The following is a 22,084-nucleotide window of genomic DNA, read 5'->3' as shown; positions in this document are numbered from 1 at the left end:
TGGCTACTTTTGGCTAAAGTGACAGAGCAACACAGCTGCTCATCTCGTGCTTCTCCCCCTCCCACTGGCAGCGTGGGCATTTGCCCTGGTGGTGGCTTAGATACAAAGAACAAATAGATACACTCATGGCCCTAGGAGCCCAGGCTGGAACTGCCACCCACATCCTACTGGGCAAGGTACATCTCAGGCGCTCAGATTCACCATGGGTACCTCACCTGTTTAGTGAGCAAAGTCTCATCACATAGCAAGGCTTGAAGGTTCATGGAGGGTTGGGAGTACGCGGGCTTCTTGTGTAACTGGCTCGGCATGCCCGGCTTCCAAAGTCTTGGAATGGAGTTCATAACTAACTGGTGCCTTGGGAAGTCGCAGATGTCTGGAGGACCCATGAACCGCCATGTTCCCACTTGAAATCTGGGAATCCTCACTGCGGTTTGCCTCACACAATGACAAGAAATGCCTCATTCTTCAGCATTCTCTCTGAATTGGGGAAGGGTCACCAACTGTAAAGTGCCCTACCTCGGGATGTTGATTGCTCTCACATAGATGCAGTGCTGGGGAGGCATGTGGGACAGTGGGGACAGAGTGGTCAGTGAGGCTGGCAGCCCACGCACCAGTCCAAGGCCAGGTTGCTGACATCCCAGGTTCTCCATTGGAAACTGGAGGCCCCGTGGGGTCTTGTAAATGATGGATGTAAATGGGTTTGAAAAGCATCGAGCATTTTGTGGTTGTAGGATATTTTTAGAAATGGGTACCACCTGTGCTGAAGTAGCCATTTGACACATCTGGTGCCCCCCCCCACTGTGGATCTCCCTGTCTCCAGATGAAATGACAGGAAGCAAACTGTCCTGAAGCGAGGTCTCCATAGTCCAAGAAAATGGCAAGCAAGACTTCTGGGATGCCACTTTGTCTTTTTTTGCATGAACAAGGGGAGGGCCCCTCCTGCAGAGCTGCTGGTGGCTGTACCCCAAGTTCCTCTGTTGTTGTCTGCCCAGTGTAGGGCAGTGCTGGGCTCAGTGAGCTTTCCGGAGAGCTATTCTTTTTTCTTTTTTCTTTTCAGTCCTGCTTGGCCATACTCTTTATTAAAAGTAGGTGTTTCTGTGGGGAGAAGCAGGTATTTCCTCTCTCCCTGAACTTCAGTCCTTGGTGATGAGCGCAGACTTCTCCACAGTGTGAACGGGAGGTTCACTGGGACCCAGGAGCTGCCCTGGCTTGGGAGGAAGGCAGCTCACAGAGCCACTGCCCCTTTTGGCCCTGGGAATGGGCCCTTCTGGCTGGAAGACAGGCCTTGAGGCTGCGTTCCCACACTTGGAGAAGGGGCTTCAGAGAGATGGGCCTTGCAGGACAGAGGGGTCGGGGCCCCTGGCCTGGTCTCTCTGTCCGAGGCCAAGCATTCCTTTGTCCCAGGGCCGTCCCCTCTTGTGTGGAAACACCTGGCCCAGAACAGTCCAGCTCCCACCGCGCAGAAGGAAGCGCGTGAATGCTTCTGGCCCAGAGCACATTGCTGTTCTTCTCATCCTTCTCTCATGAATCATTCTGCCTGGAATCTTCCCCAGGAGGTTCATCTGGCTGATGTTCTGTCCTGGAGCTGGGGATGTGCCGCGCTCATGAGCGGCAGGCGAGGCAGCTGAGGTCTGGGAGTGGGGCAGGGTGGCTGAGCTGGCTACAGCACTGGGGAGCCAGAGGCCTCTAGGAGCTCCTTAACTGAGCCTCAGTTTCCTCGTCCAGAAGCTCCTCTGGACTTACGGGAGAGAGGATCTGTGTGAAACTGCGGGAAAACGGGGTTGGGAGCTGGTGAACAGTGAAACCCTGACCTACTGATCCCTCATCTCATTTCTCCGGTGGCTGCCAGGATCCTATGTTTTTGTCCTCCACGAGGGGGCTAGAGCAGAAAGCAGCTCGTCTTTGCCAAGCAGGACGGCAGAAAAGGGGGTTGGATCTGAGTGAGCGATCTGATCTCTCTGAACTTCAGCTTCACCTTGCAAACACTTCCTGCCTCGCATCCCCGGCAGAGAGCCTTCTCCAACCCTGCTGGGCTGTCCTTGAGGGATGACTGCTTCCATTCCAGTGCTGGGTCCTGGTGTGGTCTGGCTGCGTCCCTTAGGGAGTCACCATGTCCCCTTTAGACTGTGCTTCCCCAGAGTCATCCTTGTTCCACCCTAAAGTACAGAAGAAGTCTTCATTCTGACAAACTTTGTCATGAAATTTCACCACCCCTCCATAAGGTAACTGATTTGGAGGCAGGAGTAGGAACTCATGGATGAGGCATATTTTATATTTTACTTAGAAGCCACATTTTCCTAATAAACTTCCTTTTCAGTGTGGTGTGAAATAGTCCTACACATTGCTGCTGGGGTCACATGCATAGACCTCTGCTTGCAGCTGGGGCTGGAAACTCCCTGCTGGTGCAGCAGCAGCAGCAACAACAAAGCACGTCACTCCCTCTGTCAACACCAGCACTGGGACACCATAAAGGAAACGCTGTAAGTGGGTGAGGTGGCGCACTCCTGTAATCCTGGCACTCTAGTAGGAGGCTGAGGCAGGAGGATCACAAGTTCAAGCCCAGCCTGGGCAACTTAGTAAGACACTATCTTAAGATAAAAAATCAAAAAGGGCTGGAGATGTAGCTCAATGCAAAGGCTCTGGGTTCACTCGCAGTACCAGAAGAAGGAGTGAGGGGAGGAAAATGCTACTTGTGACCTCTACTGCAAGACCCTCAGTGGGGTTACTGTAATAAAACAGCTGGGATAACCAGCTTATGAAGAGTTAGGTTAATGTAGCTCACGGTTTCGGAGGTTTCAGTCCATGCCCACTTGGCCCCATCGGGAAGGGAGCGTGTGCTACAGCGAAGCCATTCTCCTCTTGGGTGGGTGGGATGTGGAAAGTGGGAGGGGAGCAAGGCTCCCATAGGCCCTAGCAGGGTCTCCCACTAGGCACCCTCACTTACGACTCCACCCCTTCCACAGTACTAGGCTAGGACCAAACCTCACCCCCAGCCTTTGGGAGACCCCCAAGATGCGAACTGCAGCCCTGAGTGAAGAGCCCGGCCTGTGACTCTCTTGGAGTGCCACGAGCCAGACTCCAGCCGAGTGACTGTGGGACATTGCCCAGTGGAAGGGGCTGTGTGAGTAGCTCTCCCCTGAGCTTCCCACGCTAGCTGTGGTGTTGCAGTAGCCACCTAAGCAGTCTCCTTACTCTGGTCTCCTACGCTCACAACTCACTGCTGCACTGTACGGCGGTGGACTTCTAGGGCCCGAGGCCTCTGCACCCCCACCCTGCCCTCACACCTTCTCTGCTCTCTCTTCCCTCTCTGGTGCCTGATCCCCCATCCTTGGAGGACTGGCTCTGCGCTCGGGGCAGCCTCGCTCTCCCTGCTCCCCTGTGATCCATTCCGGGTGTGCAGACCCCTGCTCTGGCTCACTGTGATGCAATTGTTATACCCATCAGCCTCTGCTGAATTCCTCGAGGACAGCCTGTGTCTACCCCACGGAGGTCTGCACAGAGCCTGGCAGAAGCTACTAAATGTTACCCAAATGGATAAAAGACTGATGGGCTGCAGAAATAGAAAGTTAAATGAGAACTGGGTCCTCTGTGTTAGGAGGAAGGAGGATTGTGAGTATTTGAATAAAACATTAAAATTTATATGGAATAGAGAGGAAGGTGTTTGTGAAATATCCAGGTTTAGGTAGAGTCAAGAAAATTGTTGTGTCCTTTCTGAGCATTCTGTTTAAGATAAAGCAAACAACTTAGATAAGAAAGAGAATATGCAGGCAAAAATCACAATTACTTTTCAAATTTAAACAGGTGTAGTACAAATGTAACTAACTGAATACGCAGGAGCCTTGACCAGCACTTTGAATGTGTAATCTCACACAACATTCTTAGCAACACCATGAAGCAGTTACTAGATTTTTATAAACTTGAGCTTCCGTAGCTAAGAACTGAGGATGAATAGAAGTTAGACAGGACAGGGGCAGAGGTGGAGAGAAAAGAAGGTGATTCCAGGTGGGAGAGTCAGCAAGTACAAAGCCCCTGAGGCAGGAAAGAATTTGGTGTGTTCAGGAGAAGAGAGAAGGCCAGAGAGCTGGATGCCAGTGAGCGAGGGGCCAATGAACAAGGGGAGGCTGTGTAGGGGAGAGAGAGCACATCAAGTCAGGTTGTGAGGCCCACATGAAGGCTTTGCTATTAACCAAAAGCACATTCACATTTTAGTCATTACTCCAACAGTGACGGCAATCCATTGAAGGGCTAGATGGGAACCTGCTGTAGTAGATGTTCCTTTCCAAAGAATTGATTTGAGAAACTGGAAAACGCTGCTAAAAGACTTACGTGGAAAACAGACGTGGGGCCAGTTGGGAGGCTCTGGTGGGTATATAGATCAGAGATGCTGGGGATGTTCTCTGGGGTGGTGGCTGTGGAGATGGAGAGATGTGCTGGGGAATGGAGCAGGAGGACCTGGTGACAGGTGGGACAAGGTATAGGTAAAGGAGGAAGGCAGTGGTTGGTGTCTAGCATTCAGAGAAGATGTGGTGACACGGCCACAGCAGGGCAGTGCTGGCAGGCCAGGTGGGCAGTAGCTTGGCAGGGTGCACCTCGCAGTGGCAGCTGTCATGGACTCTGCAGGACGGAATTCAGGCTGACTTCCTGCAGGTTGGGCCTGAGCTGGACCATCTCCCCAGAGCCTGGCAGTGATCATAGCTTCTACACAGTGCTCCAAGACAGGCAGTGGAAGGGAAGGGCTGAAGTGGGCATGTGTGCCCCCGTTGTAATCCCTGGCCACACTTTACACATCTGCCTCTGTGAAATGCCTTCAGAGTGCCAATGGCTTGGTGCTGGAAACTAGAATGCAGAATTCTTTTCCTGGGTGAGCCAGTGCCAGCATCAGCACCACCCTGTTCAGGAGGGAGCAGGGAGAAGCGTCTCAGGGAAGGGAACAAGTTTGTGCTCGGAAGTTAGACTCTGTGGGTGCTGTGTCCTGGCCACAGTAGGCTGTCCTGGGCAGCCCACTGTGGTGCTGGGGAAGACTGAGGAGAGGCCATGGGAGAAGGAAGGGGAAGGCGGGAGTGTGTGTGTGTGGTCTGCACACTCGATTGGTGCTGCCGGTGGGCACCTTGGCCAGGAGGTGATGCCTCTAAACCACTGAGCATCTAACCTGAGTGCAGCCAAAGTGGGGTGCAGAGGTGCATCAGACCAAGATATAGCCCAGCAGTTGACACTCAATGGGCTTGGTGGGCCAGTTACGAGGTGGACCTTGATGCAACCCCCCAACCTTCTATAGGATTCGAGGCCCCAAGCTTGGTTCTCATTAGGACACAAGAGCAATGTGCTCACCAAAGCTGGGCAGAAAGCACCTGCTATACTGTGCTGCCAAGTGATGTGTTAATAAGCACAGGTGCTTCTCCTCTTCAATAACAGGACCCAAGCATGAAACAGGCACCTGGCACAGAGTTCCATACTGCACGCTAAGGATACACAGATTGGTACTGGGGAAATAAGTGCTTGTTCTGAGCCCAGTGGGAACAATTACACTTCAGCCTGATGGTTGAGATTTGCTGAAACTTCAGGAGAGGCAGAGTCTATGGGGGAGTGGTAAGCTTCTCCTCTTTGGTTGAGCTTTGTCCACTTGGTGAGTGGACAAGTGAACTTCTATGCTCATTTTCAGCTTGTATGAATCTATCTCTGAATTAATTTCATCATGATTCATAGGTATCACTGATCCCAGTCCACATAGGAAGCTAGGGCCATGAGGCAGGACTGGAGCTAACTCAGAACTCATTTCTCACATAAGAATTGGAGCATGAAATAGCCAGCTATAGTTTAAATCTTGACTGTCCTCAAAGACCATGGAAGGAAGGATCGGTTTCCAGGCCACAGAAGGTGTCAGAAGGTGTGGAACGTTTAGTTAGGAGGTAGGGCCTGGGCGGGGGAGGAAGTTGGGTCATTGGGGCATGGCCTTGAAGGGGAAGTGGGACTCTAGCTCTTGCTATTTTTGTTTTTCGCTTCCTGGCCACCATGAGGTAGGCAGTTTCCTGTGCTGTGTGCTCCCACCATGATGTCTGCAAAGGCCACAGGGCCAAGTGACCATGAAGCCTCTGAAACTGTGAGCCAAAACAAACCTTTCCTCTTTGCAAGTTGATTTATCTCAGGTACTTGTTACAGTAATGGAAGGCTGACCAACACATACATTTACCAGATCATGAAATATGCATATTCTGACATTATTTGCTCCAAGACTTCTAACCTATTATCAAGCCACTAGGCAACCATAACAATTTGTATTTTTCCCTTGAGGCTTTTCTTCAAAGTTTGTTGGGCTTAGTATTTTATTGTGCCTTGCCTCACTCTATCCCAAAGGCAGAAAAGTTCCCCTAAAGAGTTGATTTTAACAATTCACGGACTGACAACATATGATAACGATGACTGTCAAGACTTGATTGGTGTGCACTGTAAAATGAAGACTTATTCAAACAACCAGGCCCCACTCACTGACCTCTAAACCCAAAACTCTGCTCCTGTGATAAAATGGAGGGAGGCTCCCTTTGAAAACCTTCATAGAGTATTCCAAGGTTGAAAAATAAAGCACAAACACACACACACACACACACACACTCACGAGCCTGATATCAGATCCTTTTTCTTTCTCATTCTCCCCTTTCCAAAAATCAATTGGCAAGAATTTGCAAAGTTGCCAGGATGAGTTCATAGATCTGAACTCATGTGGCTTTGGAAACACAGATCACACAGCCGGCTGTGGTGACCTCGCATCCCACAGAAGCCTCTGGGAGCAAGAGCTGCAGTGTGTATTCAAAACCGGAACTACACCACGGCCTTCAGTATCCTCTCCTGTGACATTCTCATCACAAGGGCCAGCTTCTTTATCCAGCATTCCACTTTCAGGTGAATGCACACAGATCAGTAGCTCTTGCATGGGCTGGGCACTTTAGGGTAACTTTATGGGGTGACAATGAAGATGGCTTTGGGATGGTGGTGTCACCCTGCTTGGGGTTTGAACCATCAGGGTCCGCACTGGGTAAAGTGCAATTTGCTGGGAGGAGGTCCTGGATTCATAGGCTGAAGCTTCCATGGTGGTTTATATTTAGCAGTCATAGCATTATGAGTATGTGATTTTTGACTCAATTATTTTAGGCCTTTTGTTTTATTTTATACCAGGTCTCTGGTCCCAGTTTGGTTCCTGCCCAACCCTTGGGAATATTTGGGATTATCACCCCAGGAGGAGATGCTACCCTAATATGCACAACTGTGGCCTTCTCAGGGCCCATTAATATCGAGTGTTTCCAGCAATTTTCTGCCCCTCCTCATATCAGAGGAATAGTGTCTGCAATATAGAAGAGGTGGACGATGTAGAAAACCACATCAATTAGTATAGGACTGAGCAACCTAAGGCCCACAGGCCGCCTCTGGCTCATTGCTTGTTTTTGTAAATAAAGTTTTGTTATTACAGCCACGCACATTCATTTCTGTACTGTCTATGGCCCCTCTTGTCCCACAAGGGCAGAACTAAGCAGTTGCAGCAGGGCTTGTATGATTTACAGAGCCTAACAGACTTACTATCCTCTGGCTCCTTATGGAAGAAGTTTGTCAAGCCATAGCTTGACATACAGGCTAAGTGTTCACTGATGGAATTAGTTAATTTTTAATCCCACTCTCTAAAGAGAATCACGGTTAATACTTTGATGTATGTCCTTCAGTTTTTTTCCTCTGTGCTGGTAGCTATGTTCTGGGAAAATGAAACCATAATCCTTGTTTTGTAACTTACTTCTATCATTTAAAATAGATCACGGGCGTTTCCCAAGGCGTAGACTGCTCCTACGAGCCATAAAATTGAACCTCGGAAGGAGGTGATTGCTCAGATGTGCCAGGGTCATTTAACCGACCCCTTTGTGTGTACAGTGGTTATGCTGTGTCGACACATATGTCTGTGGGCCTGGACGGGAGACCATTCCTCTTCCTGTTGTTAAGTACTCTCATCACCTATGTATGCCTTATACTCCTGCCCCGTGGGAGCTCTTGAGGGCAGGATCTGTACTGTGTACCTATTTCTATCTCAGATCCTCGGCCTCCTCACACAGATTTAGTAGGTGGTCATCAAATGCTTGAGGGGGGTGCACCCCTGTGCTACTCACCCTTAGACAAGTTTCTGTAGTTCTTTAGAGCTTTTGAAGTGGTGTAATGGACATTGCATTCGTTTCCAATGGTTGCTGTAGCAAGTTACCGCAAACTGTCTGACTGAAAACAACATCCATAGTCAGGCACGATGGCGCATGCCTGTGATTCCAGCTACGCAAGAGGCTGAGCTCAGGAATTTGAAGCTGATCTGGGCAACGTAGCAAGACCCTATGTCTTAAAAAAGTTTATGAGGTGCTAACTTGGTGGCAGATTTGGCTGCTATGCTCCTAATCACCTCTCATAATGACTGGACAGAAAGGATGTGGGCAGAAAGCTGAGCACTGGCCAAGCTGCTGGGAGCCCCAGGTTTTGGCCCCACGTTGCAAGGAGGCTGCCTAGTTAGCTTTCCCTTCTGGGCATCGATGGCTTGGACCATTACTGTTTCCTGAAGTGAAGGATAAATACTATTGATGGTCTATAGGGACAGAACCAAGTAAAACTAACTTGCAGAAACAGCTGTTTCCTCTTTAGTTCTCCTTCCACCCCCTCTGATTACCTTACAGACCAAGGTCTGTTCGATGCCAGCATATCTTCAACACTTCTTCTGAACCTGGCCAAACTCATTTTATCAAACAAAACAAAACATAAAGCAAACAAAAACCAAACCAACCTCAAGCCAGTGGAATCTTGGTAAGACTTAATAACATTATTTTGTGCCTGCTGTATTGATGTTTGGTAACCTCTCGTTCGTGGCAAGTGATGTGGGCTTTCCATCTGTGGTGGAGCCAGGGAGAATTCCCTAGAAAAGTGAGGTGATTTAAAGCACTGTTAAGTACGGGACCAGTGGTCTTTAGAGATGGTGTGTTGGGCAGGTGGCTGAGAAGTCTGGAAAAGACTTAGAAGCTTCCAAGATGGACCTCAGTTCTGATTTTGGTGTTGGTACTTAGGGGAAGGTAGGATTGAAAACAGAGAGAAGCATCCTCAGTCAGAGGACACAGCTGGAGATTGGACGTTAATGAATTCTGATCTGTTCCATTTAAATGCATCTGATCCTTCAAGGACCAGTGGGCAGCAGAGCCATGGATATAAATCGATCGTAGCCTGTGGTAACTCAGAGCCTCTGGTAGGAGGAAGCCTGGCTCCACTCTGGCTATTATTTGGACACAGCACAGATGCTATGGGAAACTGCCATGACTGTGCTTTTTGCCAACTGCTTCCTGTCTTATCAGTCCGAGTAGGGCCTGGGCCTCTGCTCTTAATCATGGGGGAAGGGGAAGGCTCTTGTCTCCCTTCTCTTAGCCGTTATGTGTCTGCCCAGTGGCAAGGCCCTTCATAGAGCATTTGCTCTTCATAGAGGAAGTTTCTTCTGTTGACACCGTCATCCTCATTATTGTCAGATGACTTGTTTTTTCATGTGTTAGTTGTTTCCTATCTGAGCAGTGGGGAAACACAGTGGGGTGGGCCAGTCATTTCACACAGTGCCTTCCCTGCATGTGTGCCACACTCCTGGAAAGCTGCGCACAGATGTGATCACTTCATGGATGCCACAGGAGTTGGTGTGTTTTGCTTCTCCCTGAGTAACTGTGAAGGGGCTAAAGATGAGTGTAGAAACCTGGCCGCCTTGCCATTATAAGTACGGCAACATCTCTGGCGAGTGGCACACAATATGCAGCAAAAACCTCCTTAATGTTTAGGTGGAATTAAGCAAGTCGTTCCACTTCCTCATTCTCCTCCTCTGCAGTGGGAAGCTGCCCCTTAAGGCTGTGCCACAGATGACCAGAGCCTGTGGGAAGCACTGAGCTCCATATGTCTCTGGTCGTTGTCTCTCCATTGAGGCAAAGCAAAGCTCAGGGAACGTAACTGACTTGCTCTGCAGCACACAGTTCAGTTTCAGCCAAGCCTAATTCTGAATCCAGCTGTTGGCCCTGCAGCACCCAGTGGCCCATTTGTCAGGGCTGAGTGAGGCAATCCAGGCTCTGTTCTGGGCCTGACTCTGGGAGCCCTGCGGAGCAGCGCTGAGCCTGTGTGGTGCCTGGCAGAGCTGCTGTGGATTCCGGAGTCAGGCGAGCCCGATGTGAGGGCTGTGATCAGACACTGCCTTTCCTTTCTTTGGCCTCATCTTCTCATCTGTGCAGTGATGTATCACCCACTTCCTTCTCAACCACGATCTGAAGTGGCAGTGGATGCTAACAAGCTTGGCTCAGGAAAGGTTAATAAAAGAGGGGCCGATGTCACTGGTAGACATCCTGGAGAGGGACACCATAGAGTGCAAGGCACCAGGACCCAGCCAGGGTCTGCGGCGAGACACCTGGAAGGGACGGGCATGCGTCCACTCCCAGGGGTACTCCCCCATTACTGGGACAATGGCATCACTGGACCATGCAGTGCTGGTGCCCCAGCATCTGGCTGCGTAGAACCTGGGGTCGCCTTGAGGAATCGCCTCACGGCTGCAGGGAGGCCAGAGAAAGAGCAGGGGTGGCTGTGGGTAAAGCAGCCCACATCCTGGGCTGTGGATGCCTTTGCACCTTGCACTCCCTTGCTTACTTACAGCTGCAGAGATGGTTTGTTTATTGTGGCTTCCCTACGTGCCAGGAACCCAGTGAGGTGCTCTCTGAGCTCACCGTCTTGCACCCTTTTGGCAGTCGACCAGGAAGATGTTATTGCTTGTCTGGCAGAACGAGAGAACACTCAGAGGACCCAAGTGACTCCGAGGGGTGATGAGATTTGGAGCATGGGCTGACAGCCCTAAAGCCCAAGTGTACACCCTTCCCACTTGTCAGGCTACCTCCTCTTGCCCAGGATCCACGAAGTGCCCAGCATGCTCTGTGCGTCATTTCTCGTCGGACACTGGCTACGACCTTGAAGGACGAGAAGAGCTAAGCTACCTTCCCTTGCAGAGGGAAGACAGTTCAGAGGACAGAGTGACTTGCCTGCCACAGCTCCAGTGGATACCTGGCAGATGGCATTTGTCCTCATGATGTGGCTCTGCTGGGTCTGCCCTGGGCCACGGCACTTTCCCTGGGCTGGAGTTGGAGGACAGAGCCCTTCTGCGGGCTGCCAGGCTGTGGGCTGGGCCATGAGTCTCCCACCCTCCATAGTTCCCGGGGCTCACATGTGCTCTTGCTGGATGGGGTGTGTATAGCTCTCTCTTTAAGCCCTTGTCTTCCTCTTGACGAAATGAGGACTAGCCACAGAAAGCAGGCATAATAAATGCTAATCAGGGCTAACCTGTATTATGCCTTGAATACAGTGAAGTCCGATAGAAGTTTCCAGAACAATGGAAATATTCTGTGATATGGTAGCCATAAGCCACGTGTGACTTTGAGAATTTGAAATGTGGCACATGTGACAGAGAAATGAATTTTAGATTTTAATTAAATTTGCGGAGCCAGATCTGGCACGTGGCTGCTGTGGGAAGCAGCACAGTGGCGAGAGGTCGAGGCGCCGTGCTCAGAACTTTCTCTCTATCATTCGTTATGTCCTCCTAACAATGGAGCGAGGCAGATTATTACTGCCTCCATCGTGCAAAGGAAATTGAGTCCCAGGGAAATGAGGAAATCTGGCCAAGGTCTCCCAGCTGAGCACGCGGGAGGGTCAGCACTCCAGTCCTGGGGGAGGTGGGCTGGAGCCTGCTGTGTTTGCTGTAAGTGCAGGAGGGCCGTGGATGGGTATGAGGACAGTTAGGTCCAGGCGCTGTGGCCACGACTCTGAGATGACAGAGGGGCGTGGCATAATTTCTGAAAGGGAAGGTGCTGGGACCCTCCAGGGGAAGCACCCTGACCTAGTGATCAGGGGAGGTTGGTTTCCATTGCCTACACTGGTTGTGAGCCCTGGCTCTGCCCCTCTCTGTGTGACCCTGGGTCTCCAGAAGAGGAGTGAAAACCCTACTAGCCTCCTAGGACATCACTAGCACGATGGCCAGATCAGCGTGCACATAGGGTGAGGAGGCACCGCCAGCTGTAACATACCACGTGGTTCCTTCGCATTGTGTGGTGGAAACCTACAATGCAGAGGACAGGCAAGGGGCCTGAGCAGTTCAGTGCTCACTGGTTGCTAATCTTCAGGGTGATTCCAGTCAGTGAATGAGGCCTCTCCACCCCAGGGGTGCCAGGAAAGTCATGGTATTTTCAGGACAGGGCTCAAGAATTAGAACCGGTTGGGGTCTGCAAAGCTGCACCTCACTTTGCTCCTGTGGGTGTGCTCTGGCCCCTCTTTCCACCCAGGGGACCATTTGCGGGCTAAGAACAGAGGCCTCTGGGGAAGTTGGCATTCCCAACTGGTCAGTCCTGTGAACCAGACCCACAGGTTTGGCATCAAGGTTCTAGTTCAGCTTTTAAAACAGTCCCTGTAACCCTCTCATAAATTTCTTACTTAAGTACAGGCCTAACGTCCTGGCAGGGTGCTCCAAGCAATTTCGAAACCCTAATGTCAATGCCTTCAGATCTGGTGGTTCCACCCTGTGAATGTGCCCTCGATCGGCACACATGGATGCCACTCTGCACTCCCAGAGCACGCACAGCTACCATGTGTCAGTTAAGATGTTTTGATTTTGAAAGAGCCCTTTCCTCCGGAGGGAGGTCAGTCTTGTGCGTATGCAGAAAGACACATGTACGTCATTATTCTTCAGTGTTGTGCTGACAGCGAAAGACTACAAACAACGTCCACGTGCAATAAAGGGAACTGGCTAAAGATTTTATGGGGGAATTTACAATGCTGTGCAAGAGAATGAGGGATTCTCAATGCAAGGCCGTGGTTTTAAAAGATAAGGTAGGGCAGGAGCTCTGAGTGGTGCATTACAATAGGTCTCCCAACGGGGCAATAGTACACTTGTAGTACACAACCTGTACCTAGGAAGAAATGTGTCGTTTCTGGTAGATGCGCAGGTACTTGGGACCAGACGGCCTGCCTGGAAGGGAACGAGGTGGTTGGTGGACAGGGGTGGGAGAGGGACTTCTCTTTATGCTCTTCTATCTTTTGAATTTATGAATCTAATAAAAGTGTCCTACTTTTTCTTTTTAAAAGTACAATTCTATTTTTCCCTATAAACTACTGCTCTACAAAATAAAATGGTTTTTTGAGACAGGGTCTCACTATGTAGTTGAGACTGACCTGAAACTCACCATGGAGCCCAGGCTGGTCTCAAACTCATAGTGATCCTCCTGCCTCAGCCTACTGAGTGCTGGAATTACAGGCATGCACCACCACACCTGGCAATCAATTAACTTTTTAAAAGGGATATTTACCCAGATAAGTTAAACATTTTTGTTCACACAAAAACGTGTGCTCAGACCTTCATAGCAGCTTATTCAGAATCATCCACAATTGGAAGCAACTGGCATGTGCTTCAACAGGTAAATGAATAACCCAACTGTGACTCTCATTCCATATAAGGGAATATCACTCAGCAATAAAAAAGGAATGCGCTATTGAGCCACAGAAAGTCAAGGGCAATTACTCAGTCCATATTGCTAAGTGGAAGACGTCAACTTGAAAAAGCTATCTGCTGTGTAACTCCTACTATATGGCATTGTGGCAAAGGCAAAATTCTGGAGACAGGAAAAGGTCAGTGGCCACTGGGGTTGGGGAGAGAAGGGGAGAAAGAAGGAGAGGTGCAGAGATGAAGACTTTGAGGGGAGTGAGATTCCTGTACGATACCATAATGGTGATGCTGCTCATCACATCTGCCCCTTCTCTGGGCCTCATGGCCTAGTCAGTGAAAGGAGGAGGCCACAATAAGAGATCAGCGAGGGTGTCTTTGGCTCTAGGGTTCAGAGATCAAAGGTGGCTCCAACTTTCTAACCTCTTACTCTCTCCTACCACAGCCCTTTTTATTTTTCTGTCATTTAATGCTGGCTAGTGGCTGGATCTGTCCCCCGAGAGGAACGTCTGCTGGACAAAGACTAACCCTTGGGAACAGTTCTGTTTTGTCTTCCCTTCTCTTTCTCTCTGAAATCTTCAAGGAGGAAGGCCAATCCCACATAGGCTCTTTTCAGCAGCCTGGCAGGGAGTCAGGAGTCAGGGCTAAGCGCAGGGTGGGAGGTGTGGGTTCTGCTGCCAGGCCTCACTTACTAGAAAGACTCGGCTCTGCCATCCCAGCTTCTGGAAGCAAGCGTGTGCGGCCCTGCTAGAAGGCTCCAGCTTGCTGCGTGACTTGGGGGGTGTCTCTGCTCCCTCCAAATGGTCTGCTGTCACCGTGGTGTGATCCATGAGGTTTCCTCTAAAATATGAGAATGCTAGCTCCTGACTGCCCTTTAAGGAGGAGACAGTGGCTGCGGCTGTTGTTTATTTCTAATAAACATCTCTCCTGATCGCCATCTTGTTATAAGGATGCAAGAGGTAGGAGACAGATGGATGAGAGTGGTTTTGATTTGCTTTACTGTAGGAAACAAGACTAATCCACAAAACAAGGCCACATAGATATACTGGAACTTCAATTATCCCAGTGTCATAAACACTGCTGCCCCCTGAGGGGTCTGGGTGTGATTCCTATGTACCAGCTGCTAGGGTCCCGGGGTGGGGACGTCCCCTGAGCCTCCACTTCCTCACTCTGGGGAAAAAGCGGGGACCACTCACTACAGCACCCTTGAGGGGTGCTGTGCCCCACTGTGTGAGAGAAGCCTCCCTGGAACTCAGTGCCAGACCTGGAACAAATGATGTGCTCTCTAAATGCCAGCAGCGGTTATCGAGACCCTTGTGACAGAGAAGGGTCTGAGAGTAATTTGAACCATATTTGGAAAGCATCTTTGTGCTGCGTGCTGGCCTGGCTGGGCTTGGCCTCGGGGAAGTGGCATCCCTGACAACCAGTGGCCACCTAGCAGGCAGGCCTGGGTGGTTTGTGGAGCAAAGCCTGATTGCACAGGTCCCTGATTTAGTTCATGTAAAGCCTTTGCTTTCTCATCTGCAGAGCAGATGATACCCAGATCATCTGGGCAGGGGATTTAGCTCAGTGGTTCTGATGCCTGCCTCACAAGTGCAAGGACCTGAATTCAATCCCTGGTACCACAAAAAAAAAAAAGTGGTGTGTTGTATGGTGCGTTTATCCTATGTATGGTATGTATAATGCGTGTGTGCCTGTTTTAGTTACTTTCTCATTTCTGAGACCCACAACTCTAAGGAAGAAAGGTTTATTTTGGCTCTCAGTTTGTAGACGTTTTAGGTCATAGTCATCTGGCTCTGAGTCAGGGCAGCCTGGCCGAAGGGCAGGGAAGAGGAGAAACAGTCTGTGGTGTGATAGCAGGAGGCAGAGAAGGGATCAAGGAAGGAGGAGGGAGATAGACCCTGCCAGGCCACGCCCTCAGTGACATTTCCTCCAACCAGGCTTCACCTTCCAACATCATCTTTAACTACAAACTCCTCAGTGCACTGATCCACTGATGGCTATCACACCCCTGTGATCCAGTCACCCCCCCAAAGCCCTACCTATATGCACACAAGGCTTTGGGACATCCATTTATAAACCATAGCATCGGTGAATGGGCGGGTGTGTAGTGTGTGTGTGACCCTCTAAAAGAACTCTTTTGGGGACAAGACTTCTTACACTTCACACATTTTAACTTGGCATGTAAAATATTTCATTCTAACTTTAGCCACAAAGAATCTATTTCTGCGATGGTTTGACTATTGACATTTTGGAATAACATTATACCGTGCTTAAAAATATATCAAATGGAAACCAAATAACATAGAACCCTTTACTTTATCTTTTTATTGAAGTATCACATGGATGCAGAAGAATGTACCCATTGTAAATGTGCAGCTCAACACATTTTAGTCAGTGTCGTACTACTCAGAGCAAGGTGTGGGCCATCTCCAGCCATCTGGAAGACACACTGCTCCCTGCTTAGTCCACAGCATCCTAGAATAGTCACTTCTCCACCTCTGCCACCATAAAATACCTTTTCATTACCTCATCTGTTCTGGCAACTTTTGGTCACCATAAGGTGTATTGACTTCAGGAATGTTGCTGTATATACAAAAGTCTTTCTTTTCTTTTCTTTTTTTTGGTATCAGGATCAAACTCAGGACCTTGCACTTGAGAGGCAGGTGCAGTGCCACTGAGCTAAATCCTAGGCTCCCCAAAATCTTTCTTTTTGACTATTGTATAAAATTCCACTAAAAGTATCTTATGCTTACATCCTTTCTACTCTTACTGGGCACTTGGGGTTGATTCTAATATCTGGCTAAAAGCTCTTATTCTTGTACAAATTTGGGGGCAGCATAAGTACTGGTTTCTTTTGAGTATATATCCATGAGGGCTTTGCCAGGGTATGGTATAAATACCATAATACAGCAGTAATCCAGCCTCCATCAGAATTACAGAAACAAGAAAAAAGTTCACACTTTTTACTTTTTAAAATTTTCTTGAAGTCACAATTTTCAAGTTTCTTTCTTTCTCTTTTCTTTTTTCTTTCTTTCTTTCTTTTTTTGGTACCAGGGATCAAACTTGCGACCTTGAGCTTGCAAGGCAGGCAGTGAAACCACTGAGCTAAATCCCCAACCCCTGTCTTCAAATTTCTTCACAGACTTTATATCTTAATATATATTTACACCCAAAATCTTTTTATTGATTATCATACTTCTTTTTACCCAAAATATACATGTAAATCAAAGCAGACATTTTGAAAATGGCCCTTTTTACAACACAATTCTACGGATCTGCCTTTCAATTTATTATTGCGATGATCACTAATACATAGTTAATCAGAGTAACAGTAATATTTTATACATTTGACAAACCACTAAACACAAAACACTGCGAATGTGTTAGCTTTTCATTGCCATGGCCAAATACCTCAGAATAGCAGCTTAGAGGAGAAAAGATTTATTCTGGCTCAGTTTCAGTCCTTGGTCAGCTGGCTCCACCCCATTAAGCCTGTGGTGAGGCAGGACAATCATGATGGTGGAGGAAAGCTGTTTGCCTCAAGGCAGCCAGGAAGCAGAGAGGAGGGGCCAGGAACTAGGCGTGGTCCCCATGATCAATGCTTCCCTGATCCATTCCTTTCATTTAGGCCCCACTTCCTATTTCTGTCGCCTTCCGATGGTGCCATTAAATTAGCATCTCCTCGCAGGATTGATTCACTGATGCTCTGGAGCCATCACGCGTGATCCGAGTGCTTTACAAAAGTTCATCAGGTGCCAACCTTGCTTCGGCACCTGAATTCTGGGGCACATTTTGAATCTAATCTGTAACAGTATTGGCAGTACTTCCAAGGGTGAGAAGGGAGGGTGGCTGGTGCCAGTGCTTCTCTGGCTTTAAGGGCATCAGATGGCCCAGGGGTTCCTTAGAATACAGATTCTGATTCAGGATGTCTGGGCTGGAGCTCGTTATTCTGTTTCTTTCATTCTAGCTCTACTGAAGTATAACTGCTGTAGAGAAGACTGCACGTATTTAATGTATTCATCCTGGTGAATTTGTGGACTTGTATTTTTTAGACCACTGTGATGGTGATACACTCATCCACCTGCCACATCTTGAATAGCAGGGGTTGATTATGGTCCCTGATTAAAGGAAGATTTGCTAATACCAGAATTTTGAATTGGCTTTGAAGATGCTTCGACATTTTGGGGGTGTGTACTCTAGTCGGGTGCTGGGTGAGTAAGATGTTGGTCTTCTTCCTGCAGAGAGGGAACAAGACCACAGGAAGAGGGAGGTGGAAGGGGGAAGGTAGACGACAGCAGCATTTTGTCAGCAGAGCGGGGAAGAGTGGGAATGGATACCGTAGAAGCAGGCTCTCAGTTCAATTTCCTGCTGACTCTCTGTGCCCTGGAGTGGGTCTAGTGCAGTTTGCAGATCCCTTTCTTCTTTTTTCTTCTTGGTACCGGGGATCAAACTCGAGTTCTTGTGTTTGCGAGGCAGGTGGCAGCACCAAGGAGCTAAATCCCCAGCCCCTGCAGATCCCTTTCTTGAAGGAGGATAAAATGATGCTGGTCACCATGTCAGACAGGGAATACTTTTGGACAGGTATGATTGGACCTGTTGAGATGACTTGGAACAGTTTGGAGACTCTGCAGAGGGAAAAACACCAAAAGTCGAGTTTGGGGCTGGGTGGTGATGGCCGGGGACTCCCTGCTGAGGAGTTGTACTTCTTGCACAGGCAAAGGGAGCCCTCGGGTGTCGTCCAGCAGGTCATCTCTGTGAGCAGAGTACCTGGGGAGACAGATCTACCTGGAGCTTGTGGGTGTCTGGGAAGGAGTTGCTACACAAGGACCGTGGCGGTGACTGTGTTCCTGGCTGTGGTTACTATGATGTTTAACACCAGTTTTTGTGCTGGGTGCACAGGCTTGGTTTGATCATCAGTATTTCCTGAAGTGCTGGCTCATTTTTCTGGTGGTCCTTGAGATGTTTACACATAGAGCTCAAGGAAATTTAGAACACAGCAGATGTGGCCTTGAATAGCAGGGAAACCCAAGAGCGCTCTCTTGGCCCTGAGTGCACCTGTTACGTTTCTCCTGCTGCCATTTTCCTCCTGTTCACAAGCAGCTCACAGCTCAGGCTTGAGGGCTTTGGGGGAGCAGGCTATCTCCCCCAAAGAGAGGCTTTTTACCAAATTGTTTTTACTGAGCTCATTTCCTGTGTCCTAGGCTGCACGTGCTCCTGGTTTCCCACTTGGCTGTGGTGATACAGAACTCTTCATTTTAAGCAATTCATGGCAGTTAGAAGAGTGAGTCAGTGCACTAAATCACGCAGAAGAAACAATGATTACCTGGTGGTGTGGGGGGTTATGGCAAAAACTAGTGACGACACTCAGTGGGTCAGACTGAGCGCCAGATCTTGTGCTGATGCTCGCCAAGCAAGGCCCGGAGGCCCTGTGTGGTGGTGGGGCTGTGGGGAGGGAGCTGCTTTGGTCTCAGAGCCTGAACCCGCACGGCTGAGTCGGCTGGGCGGGTCCCCTCTGCCCCACAGCAGCAGCCTGACGCGATGCTCCTCGCTTCCTCCGCAGAGATCCGCACGCAGCTGGTGGAGCAGTTCAAATGCCTCGAGCAGCAGTCCGAGTCCCGGCTGCAGCTGCTTCAGGACCTCCAGGAGTTCTTCCGCAGGAAAGCTGAGATTGAGCTCGAGTATTCCCGCAGCCTGGAGAAGCTGGCTGAGCGGTTCTCCTCCAAAATCCGCAGCTCCCGGGAGCACCAGTTCAAGTGAGAAGTGGGCCAAGGTTCTGGGGAGAGGTGGTGAGGCGTGGAGGAGGTAGGGCATATCCTTTAAAGCACTGGGTCTGCAGGGGACTCAGACCCGAGCCTCGGTTGTCTTTATGCCCAAAGTGAAGATAGGAATAGCTCCCACACAGAAAGCTGCTGCACAGAGCAAACGAGAGCTTAGCGGAGTACTTGTCATAGACAGAGCGTGCCCAAGGTAGCTGGTATTATTAGTAGTACCCCAAGCACTAGGTGTTGAGCTAGCACCACTTTTGCCCTGCTAAGACCTCTTTCAGGATGCCCTGAACCTGTCACCTTGTTTCCCATCTGGGTACCACCTGCCTGCCCACTTCCCAGTTCACACAGCATGATGACCTTCAGACTTCACCTGCATGGAATGAGTCCTGGAAGCATTTCGCTTCTAGGCTTTCGCCAGCCTTACTGCCATAGTTAGCATGTGCAAATCCTCCCAGTCCCAGTTTCTCACACCCAGGCTCTGAGTGCACAGAGGCCCTGTCTGCGTCCTCAGCTATGAGCCACAGAGCTGGCAGAGCTGTCCCTGGAGCCAGCAGTAGGCTGCCCCCAGCCATCCAGCCAGGCTGTACAGGGAGCTTGGGTCTCATCTCCTGCCCTGCCCCTTCCTTTTGGTTTGGAATCAGTTCCTGTCCCATTTGAAGTGTGACAGTGGGGAGAGGCTGGATGGGGGGACATGGGAGGAGGTCCCTACTCCTTTGCATCAACTGTAATGAGCTTTACTAGCCCCTTCTGGGTTCATTAGCAGAGCCCCCAGACGGAATGGGAGCCCCAGCTGGCAGTCGGGCCAACCAGGCTGCTTGTCACTCTATAAAAGTCTAATTAGGATGTGGCCAGGCCAGTGCAGCTGGGGAGGGCTCTCTCTGTGCTGCTGTGGTGATGGAGCCCCCAGTGGCTAAGGATTCAGGGAGTCCCTAGGACAGGCTGGATTCACCCTTGACCTCAGGGCACTGACTGACCCCAGCCGCCTCTTCTTTGGAGCTCTCTGCACAGGGTCTGTGCTGGGCTGTGGCCCTTCATCCTGTAGAGTGGCAGTCCCTGGCTGCCTCCTGAAAGGGTTAATCTACCTTGAGGGCAGGGTCTGGGTCTTATTTTATTTTCACTGTAATGGGCCCAGCTCATCCAGTGGAGGGGAGATTTGTGAATAACAAGGAAGAAGAAAGGAAGGAGAGGGTAAAGGAAAGAAAGGAGAAGAGGGAGGGAGAAAAAAGACAAAGGAGAAGAAGGCAGGAAGGTGTTATGGTTTAGATCTAAAGAACCCCTCAAAAGTCTTGTGTGTCCAGAGATGGGGCTTTTAAGGTCTCTAACTCTGTCAGTTGATTAATCCATGGAGGAGATCATAATTTTGTGGCATTATTGGGAAGTAACAGTGATAGAAGTGGCCCAGTTGGAGGAAGGTGGTCACTGGGAACAGGCCTTTGAAGGGCACGTCTTGGCCCTGACCCCTCCTTTTCCCCTTCCTCCACCATGCCCTCCTGCAATGATGTTTCTGTTACCAAGGCCTAAAAGCCATGGAGCTTCCCGTGGCCTGAAATCTCCAAAGCCAGGAGCCAAAACAAACCTCTCCTTTGATCACAGTGATGAAAGGCTGATGAACACTAAAGGGAAAGTGAAGGAAGGGCAGAAGAGAGAAAGAGGAAGAAAGAAGGGAAGGGAGAATTTACTTGGTGCTTGCAGTTCATTCCGGCTGAGAGAGCTGTCTCAGAAAGGGAACAGGTTTGCCCAAGATCCGAGAGCAAATTAGGGTCAAGAACTGAAGTTCCCTCACTCCAGTCTAGTAAGCCCTGCTGGGTAGGTACTGTGTTTTGGGGTAGCCTCACCTGGCTGAGTGATTCAAAGAAAGGCTTTCATGATGGCGCTGAGGGGTCTCCCAGGGGCAGGAGGAATATTTGAAGAACAGCAGCATCACACATTTCTTTTCTAGCTTACTCTTCTTGAACGATTCTTTTTCAAAGAACCATGGCATCCTTGCTTTCTCATAATAGTGACAATAACCTAGGCAGGTAGAGAGGGAGCTGAAGTTTCAATCCCCAGTACACTGGGCACCAGGAAAACCGAATGGCTTCTCTTACCAAGGTTATACAGTGAACCGTGTGGCTTAAGAATCCAGGCAGGGGTCCTGATGTCCAGCGTGACTTCCCCAATAGGCCACCTGGTCCTTCATTTATTTCACATATGTGCACAAGGACCTGTAGTTTTCTGGGACTGTGCTTAGCGATCAAGACACAATGTGGCTTAGAGGTGCTTATAGTTGGTGTGGTTGGGCAGGCTCCCAGCCTCTGTGGCTATGGCCTTGGAACCCTCAACTCCTAATGTTTAGATGCAAACCTTCTCGGATCTTGACCTGGTTCCTTCCCCCTACCTGTCCTCGAGGAGAGAGGGATGGGGGAAGAAGGGGAAGAGGAGAAGGAGGAAAAGGCGGAGGAGAAGGGAAGGGAAAAAAAGAAAGAAGGGGGAAGGGGGAAGCAAAGAAGAGAGAGAAAATTTTCTGTGTTTGGGAAGCATAGCGTATTCTTATCACCCCTCTTAGATTAGATCCCTGACACACATGAGTGTTCGGAAGGCTCTGAAAAGTTTGCCAGTGAATAAGCCTGTTGGCTTCTTTCTGAAAGCCGTTTGACCACAGAATTCCTTTCCCTGCAATATGTATTAATACCTCAAAAACTAGCACACTGCAGGACCCAACGTGAAATGCTCTGCTCTAGATGAATAGCAGTTACCATACACCCTAGTTCGGGGTGACAGAGCCCCCTTCTAGCCTGCTGTCCTCCATTTTTTTTTTTTTTTTTTTTTTTTT

At 49.5% G+C, this 22,084-nt stretch overlaps 1 protein-coding gene across 4 annotated transcripts in view; it reads left to right on the top strand.

Annotated features, from left to right (window-relative positions):
* Srgap3 (SLIT-ROBO Rho GTPase activating protein 3) overlaps nucleotides 1-22,084 on the top strand; it is a 227,324-nt gene that overhangs the window by 87,913 nt on the left and 117,327 nt on the right. For all 4 annotated transcript variants that reach the window (XM_010618756.1, XM_010618750.1, XM_010618742.1 and 1 more), the window contains exon 2: nucleotides 19,065-19,257. In XM_010618756.1, the coding sequence (XP_010617058.1) occupies nucleotides 19,065-19,257 (193 nt within the window). The remainder of the gene's footprint in view (nucleotides 1-19,064; nucleotides 19,258-22,084) is intronic.

The sequence above is a fragment of the Fukomys damarensis genome, unplaced genomic scaffold (assembly GCF_012274545.1).
Source record: "Fukomys damarensis isolate Sample0158 unplaced genomic scaffold, DMR_v1.0_HiC HiC_scaffold_24, whole genome shotgun sequence".
Classification (NCBI taxonomy): domain Eukaryota; kingdom Metazoa; phylum Chordata; class Mammalia; order Rodentia; family Bathyergidae; genus Fukomys; species Fukomys damarensis.
Note: the sequence above shows the minus strand (reverse complement) of the source record. Positions and strands in the feature narration are given on the sequence as shown.